The sequence below is a fragment of the Sinocyclocheilus anshuiensis genome, unplaced genomic scaffold, assembly GCF_001515605.1.
Source record: "Sinocyclocheilus anshuiensis isolate Anshui unplaced genomic scaffold, SAMN03320099.WGS_v1.1 scaffold454, whole genome shotgun sequence".
NCBI lineage: Eukaryota > Metazoa > Chordata > Actinopteri > Cypriniformes > Cyprinidae > Sinocyclocheilus > Sinocyclocheilus anshuiensis.
In genome coordinates, this window is record NW_015548217.1 from 4,309,104 (window position 1) to 4,316,931 (window position 7,828).

Here is a 7,828-nt window from a genome sequence, read left to right on the forward strand (position 1 = left end):
GGGACATAATTACGGATTATAATGACTTACACTGTCTTTTTACACGTTGCGTTGCATCGCATCGCATCGTGCCGCTTAAACATAAAACCATGTCTGCATTTGTGATCGGAGAAATCACAAACAACAAGTGCTACTCTACACTGCTCAAAACTCGCGTTTGAATCATCAGTGGCAAATTCTTTAAATATAAAAAACGTACTTACAGTCTGTGAGTCAGAACAGTGAGTGAGTGAGCGGTGGCCGGAGGCCTAGTGTGACCGGCGGACTAGAGTGAGCAGAGGCCGGCTTGAGTGAGCAGAGGCCGGTGGGCTTGAGAATGGCGCGGCCGGCGGATTCGACGAAGGAGCGTCCGGCGGGCTTGCGGCAACCACATGTGACGACCCCGGGCTGGACTCCGCTTCGTACACGGTGAAATCCGATCCGGTGATCTACAGCATGAAGTTGATGTATTTCCTCAGCGACCAGCACGGATCAGCTCCAGGCATGACAAAGCGGATATTGTCCTCTTTTGGAAGGTCAACCAAAGTAGTTTCACTTTGACAACGAAACACAGCGCCTTCACGACATGGCGGCGGCGGCAACAACAATACTACAGCGAGAATAAAAGTTACACCTTCTTTCTTTGCGTGAACATTTGGATGGCGTTATGCAAATCTTCCCACATCGTGACGTAGACATGTGGGGGTGTGTTAGAACGAGCCGTTTTAGGTAGGCGTGGTTGACTCTTAACTTTTATAAAGAATATCTCTTTGGATTTGAGACTTTAGTCTTTGCAACTTTACAGATCTTCTTTATGCACCAAGAGCTTGTAACACTGCAAAGACAAAGGAAAAATTGAAATCGCATCATATGACCCCTTTAACAAAAACTGCCAAATCTTTTTTATATTTATATAACTTATTTGTTTTTATTTGTGTTTATTACTAAATATATTTGATTAATTTATTACTGTGTGAACTTTGATTTTGGTTTTGATGTTTCAGTAAAATAATTTCAGTGCATCACTAAAATATGATATTTGCAGAATAGAATATATTCTTTACTTTGAATAATATATTTAAAAAATAATGATTGAGATGAAAATATATTACAGTATTACTTTTTACTTGATGGTTACATCACATTACCACAGTAAACTACTGTTAAAAAGTATAATAAATTGCATTGAGAAGAAAAACTGCAGATGATATTAAGACTTGACTTGGACAAGTAAATAGCCACCTAGGCACCACAAGGTAATCCTTAGCAGAAGCTTTAGTTTTTTTTTACTCATCTCATCTTCCCTCAAGCCATCACACAAATAGTGGCTCTGGTTTGTCTCATTATGTGGTGGTCCTTTTCAAATTAATGGTCTCCAACCAACACAGAAGAATATTAAACTGACAAAGGCAGGGGCACCAGAAAAAAAACACAATTCTTTTGAGGAACACACAAGTGGAGAGCATTCCCTCACTCTGAAAGCAGAATAATTAGCCCTCCACCACACTGTGGTCCTCTCTGGAGACAGATATCGGCCCGATTTAAACACTCAGCTGGAGGCCGAGGGAAGAGACAGTACTCACAAATAATTTATTCACAGTTTTTGGCTCAATTTAGATCCATTAAGGACATTTTTAGCATTCACAAATAAGACTGTCATAGCAGGCTTTCCACCACACAATCTAGGCTCTAGAACTTTTCCTGCGTATGTAGCAGTTTCTTCACTGCCTGCTGAGTTAGCTGTGTCAGGAGACAAAAAAGAAGGTCAAGGCCCAGTAAATGTAAGCCTTACGCCTGGAGTACCTGCTGCTGTTTTTCTTTTCAACATGAGAAGTAGGTGATGGATCACTGCTGAATAACTGTAGCTTTGCTGCTTTAGGTCCGAGGCCAACGGAGTCCTTGAAACACTTAAAGTTTGACTGTATGAATGATTTACAACGGTGTAGAAAAACGTTGTTCATTTCTTTTTTTCTTGCTTTCTTCCTTGTGCTTTCCGCAGGGCTGCCTGCCACTGGTGCTGATGTTTGATATCAAAGAGGACATTGAGGTGGAACCGCAGTGCATTACTTCCCTAATGGAACAGCTTGATGTGTTCATTAGTGTCAAACCCAAACCCAAGCAACCCAGCAAGGTTTGCACCCTCACACTATTTGCATGACCCAAACTCGACCTTACATATGCAACATATATCAATTATGGTGGTGGACACTTTTAGATGTTACACTTTGAGCTTTTCTCAGAACTCACTTTTTGTTTTTGAGCCATTTGTGCAATGACTTTTAATCAACAAGGCGATTTTTAGTGGATGAATGAAGTCCGTTCTCCTCAAGTTCACACACACAGTTGTTCACAGTTATAAATTTAAGAGTTTTTACTCTAAAATTATATTAAATGCAAGGTTAGATCTATTACAGTTATTCGCCAGATAAAGGAAAATTATTATTAACCAATTTACAGGTTTTTGCCATAGCGTTGTAGGGCCAGATTTACTAAACAGGGCAAATTAGCTGATGGGAGGGGAAAATTCTGCGGGTGAATTACTAACAATGCGCACATTAAAGAACACATTTCCATAATGACCAGCGCAATTTACCAAGAGCAGCGTAAATTACCGCCTGCTTTAAGACATGCTTTTTTTTGCCGTTAAATAATGGCGCAAATACCAGTAATTTGATGAGCGCAAACGTTATTAAATCACGTTGAGTAATTAATTTTAATACTCTCCTCCCGTAAATTTTGCGTCTGGAAGGGAAACTCCTACAAATGCATATTCAACAAGTTCAGGCGCAAAAGGCGTGTCCACGCCTTTTCAGCGCTAATTCTTCACTGCGCGTCTTTAGTAAATCATGACAGTACTATTTAACACCAAAAGATGGTTTGCCCTGGCGCAAGCTGTTAGTAAATCTGGCCCTTAGTCTTTCATCATTAAATTATATCTTTGAAAAAATTGCTTTTATAAAACGGATAGTTCCGGTCCTTGATTCTGATTGGCTGAGCCATGTTCGAAGCTGTTGTAAATTACTCTACAAACATACACCTTTGTTTACTTCTGTGTGTTGCTTGGCAACCACTTTGTTGCTACCACAACTGATTCTGAGGAACTACATTGTTTGGTGGAAGAATACTCTTTTTATTAATATCATTACACTTTATTTGCTCTGTTTTATTTTGTGAAACCTTACTACGTATATGGAATAACCGTTTTATAAAAGCAATAAGCACCGTGAAGCTGTGGTTTACAGTGAATTTATAACAGTTAAGGGGGTTTTAGGCACAATGCGAAGCGGAACGACGCCCCTTAGCTGTTATAAATTCACTGTAAACCACGGCTTCTTGGGGCTTATTGCTTTATATATATTTCAAATAAATGTTTTTTTTTTTTTTACTTTATATTCATGAAAGAATCTTGTATAGCAGTTTCCACAAAACTATGAAACAGCATATTCAACATTGATGATGATAATAAGAAATGTTTCATGAACACCAAATCAGCATATTAGAATGATTTCTGAAGCATCAGGTGACACTGAAGACTGGAGTCATGGAATTAAATTACATAATAAATTACATTTTAAAATATATTCACATAGAATACAGTTTATTTTATATTTCACAATATTACTATTTTACTATATTTTTGATTAAATAAATCTTTGGTGAGCATAAGAGACTTTCAGAAACATTATAAAAATCTTACCGACCACAGTAGTTCCTGTAGTGTAATATAAAGACATTCATACATTTTTAAGTGTAGATTAAGTCTCCAGCTTTGTGATGCCACCATGTAAGATACCTTGAATCCTCAGATCAAGCATTAAGGCCTAGTTCTTTCAGAGGCTTAAAATTAAGACGCCTAGTCTTGTAAAAGTAATGTATGGAACATATAGGATTTGTGGGTGGCTTACTAGCAGGATGTGGAAACTGGGAACGCTTCACGTCATTGGTCATGGTCAAGGATGAAATCCTATCCTGTGTTTTAAGCTGAATTGGAGCACTGTAAATTATCACTCTGTTTTTCCATTTCAGTGATTTGTGTTGATGCCTCTAGCTTCTCTTCTTTCACTCTGCTAATAGTTTGCTACAGTAGTAGCCTTGACTAATATATACAGCACATATGCTAAGGAGGAAGTACTGTATATACTACCAGTTGAAAGGGAAATATGAGAACATGTAGAATTTCAGTACATTCACAGAAAACCTCCACTCTCAGGTTTAGTTAAGTTCAGCAAGTTAACCACTAATAGATCTTTACAACCTCAAACTCATATTCCATGAATCAAAGGGATCATGAGAAATAAAAGTTCCAATGATCTTTTGAAATAAAATAATTTGATGTTAAACGAAAACATACTGAAATCAGAACTTCCTTCCAAGTGAAACTAAGACCATGCATTGAAACTAAAAGAGCAGAAGAATTAATAATGAAAGTGAAATATGGTAAGGTTCACCAAACCATGTGCTGTTTCTTGCTGTGTAGCACCTTCTGCTCTGCAGATCCTTTAACATCTACAATAAGTGGACCTCAAGGGCAAAAATAATGTTTCAAATCATGAATGAACTCTCTTTAAAATGAAACACCATCCACATTATATTCATAATGATGCCATTCTGTTCTACAGAGGCAAAATGTACTGATTATACCAACACTAGATGAGTTTTTGGACTCGTTTTCTCACTCTGTTTTCTCTGAATCTGAGCACAGTTCAGCCCAAACCATCTGTCACTCGACATATCATACGCAAGATGAAAATCCAAAAGCTAAACACGTAAGAATAGTGCATGTTTACACAAAATAAAATAAAAAACAATTGAAAATCAGCGCAGTGGAATGCAAAAATATGTTCTGTGTGAACGCCCCCTTAATGCCTGTTTAGACTAAGAATGATAATTATAACAATAACTAAATTATCATCCACACCAATGCATGATAACATTCTCTTTATTACAAGATTGGCAGTCAATGTTTAGATCATTCATCAGTTGGAAAAAATCACTTTGAAAGTGATTCCAAAAACATTATTCATCTGCGTCAATATCGATATAGTTTAAATAGAGAATGGTTTTTAAAACTTTATCTTTATTGTTATCGTTAAAGTTAACGTCTTTGGTGTGAATGGGACTTTACTGTCTTTGTGACAATTAATTATTCTATTGTTGATAAAACTTGTTCTGCTGGACTCTGCTGTTGTTGTTTTTTGAATGACACCAAACAAACACTTGCGTGATCCTAAAATATAGCGCCTACTAGTGGACAGGAGCTGATTTCTAAACTCTAAATCTCTTTTTCTCTGGGCTGTCAGTCAGTGATAGTGAAGAGTGTGGAGAGGAATGCTCTGAACATGTATGAGGCCAGGCGTTATCTGTTGGGTTTGGAGAGCAGTGGTGTATCAGTCCCCACCAGCAGTAACAGCAGCAGTCCTCCGTCCACCCCTGCTCCACCTCCACCTCTCAGCTTCCCCGTTGGCCTTGACATCCTGGCCTCTGCTGGCCTTGGCCTCACCAGCCTGGGTAAGAAAAATCAACTTGTAATCAACTTGAGTTTAATTAAATAAATAAATCGGATTCAGTTCCTGAATCTGTTTTTTGTGGACTGATACAGACGTACATTTTACAGCATTCAAAAATCCAAAATGCAGAGGTGTGTGAACAATTCAAAAAGCAATGTGGAACATTATTGTCAGCTTCACTTAATGAGGTTATGTAACATACTCCCAAGAGACTGTTAAATATCAAGCGTAGCGTTAGTTCTGGCAGGACACGTTAGTCAAGCTCGCATCAGCTGACTCTCAGCTGATCCCCATCTACCTATGGGAATACGACACCTATTTAAGCATTCATATATAAGGTCCCTCAGTATTATCAGCAGTTTTCGCATTGCTCAATAGCTAATTACCCTCCTCCATCCCCAACTCCTCCTCTGTCAGTCATGATTCAGCCTTCTGATTCTCCTTTGAATCAGACTAATTATAAAATGTGTACATAAAATTACTGAACTTTAACAATATCTGCAATACATTTATGTTGGTTCTGTTCTGTTTACCCTGGCGGTTATTGCTGCTCTCCCTGCTCTCATCCGTGCTAGGCTGCATGGATGCACAGGGAGTTCTTGCCCAGAACAGAGCCATACTGCCAATCCAAAGTGTATGCTAATTGTCAATCATCTTTGACGATAGTGGTCCTGACAGAAATGAAGATTTTGGAAGCAGAAAAAGATACGGGAACTAAATCCGTTATAATTTCTGTCTCCCTGCTCAAATATGACTAAAATTAAAAGAATTTAGTCAGAAGTCTAAATCACTAGAATTAGATTAAGATTTGTTGTCACAATGAACACTACATTAGCTGAACAGCTGAATGAGATGTACTACTTGCACTGTAAGTGCTTTCAAAAATGAATGTTTGTTGAAAATGTTCTCACCGTCAGGCCATACAAAATGTGCATGGGTTTGTTACTTCATCTGAACAGATTTGGAGAAATGTAGCAATACATAATTTGCTCACCAATTAATCATCTGCAGTGAATGGGTGCCGTCAGAATGAGAGTCCAAACAGCTGATAAAAACACCACAATAATCCACAATTAATCCACACCACTCCAGTCCATCAATTAACAGCTTTTGCAGTAAAAAGCTGCATGTTTGCAATAAACAAATCAGCTGTTTAGACTCTAATTCTGACGACACCCATTCACTGCTGGATCCATTGCTGAGCAAGTGATGTAATGCTGAATTGTTCTGATTAAGAAAAAAAAACTCTCATTCATATTAGACAGCCTAAGAGTAGGTAAATTTGCAGCAGATTTCATTTCTGAACTATTCCTTTACATGTACAGAAAATGTCTTATGTTGAAATTGTGTTTTTGGTTTATTGTCTCATCTTTTTGTCTGAACTGTAGGTCTGCTGGGACCTATGACAGCCTCCATGACAGGACCATCCACCAACTCCCTTCTCAACGCTCTCAACAGCTCCATCAGTCCATTACAGACATCCACCTCTGGAACACCCAGCCCCAATCTCTGGCCCAACTCACTGGCCAGTCCTGCCAGCACTCCAGGTAAGGAGAAGACTGATAGACATCCACAAACAAACACACTCAGTATGGATTCTGCGTACCATATTTTCACACTTTAGTTCACACTTTAGTTATGTTGAAATAAAATAGAACTTGAACTTGAAAGTGATTTCTTTGATTGTGATAGGGTCTCAGTCCAATTTACATTCACATTGTTGTTATTTAGAACCCAGTCTATTTTATTTTATTTTATTTTATTTTATTTTATTTTATTTTATTTATATTATATTATATTATATTATATTATATTATATTATATTATATTATATTATATTATATTATACAAAATGTCTTTTTATTATACAATAGTAAGATACATCTTTCAAACCAAGCTCGATAACTGTTTTTTCTTAGGTTTCTCATCACCCTTGATGATCCACCCAGCCACCCAGGCCACTCTAACTAGCATCTTGCTGTCAGGGGTGCCAGGCTACACCCAGAACACTCCGTCCCCTCCGCCTGGTCTCGCCCCCATAGACGCCCAAGTCAACGGAGTATCAGACTGCAGTAAAGCCGTGTCCCCCCTTAGTAGCAAAGTGAGTCTTCTTTCACCATCATGAGATGATATATAGTTATGCTAAAAAGCTGTCCTTTATATCTCTCATAGTTAGTCTTCTTTGACTTTCCTTGACCAGAATATTGTGTGCATGTGTGTTGTGTAGCAACCCAGCACCATGTACAGCAGAATGTCTGCAGCGTCTCTGGCAGATAAAGTTCTGACCGCAGCTCATGGCAACTCTGTGCAGGAAGCCAGTCTCCACTGCCCTTCTGAACCGC

The 7,828-nt window shown here is 38.3% G+C and overlaps 1 protein-coding gene across 1 annotated transcript in view; it reads left to right on the top strand.

The window, feature by feature from the left end:
* LOC107653928 (protein bicaudal C homolog 1-like) overlaps positions 1 to 7,828 on the top strand; it is an 89,110-nt gene that overhangs the window by 67,526 nt on the left and 13,756 nt on the right. The window contains exons 9-13 of the mRNA XM_016440789.1: positions 1,979 to 2,110; positions 5,280 to 5,487; positions 6,875 to 7,033; positions 7,406 to 7,587; positions 7,714 to 7,826. Of these exons, the coding sequence (XP_016296275.1) occupies positions 1,979 to 2,110; positions 5,280 to 5,487; positions 6,875 to 7,033; positions 7,406 to 7,587; positions 7,714 to 7,826 (794 nt within the window). The remainder of the gene's footprint in view (positions 1 to 1,978; positions 2,111 to 5,279; positions 5,488 to 6,874; positions 7,034 to 7,405; positions 7,588 to 7,713; positions 7,827 to 7,828) is intronic.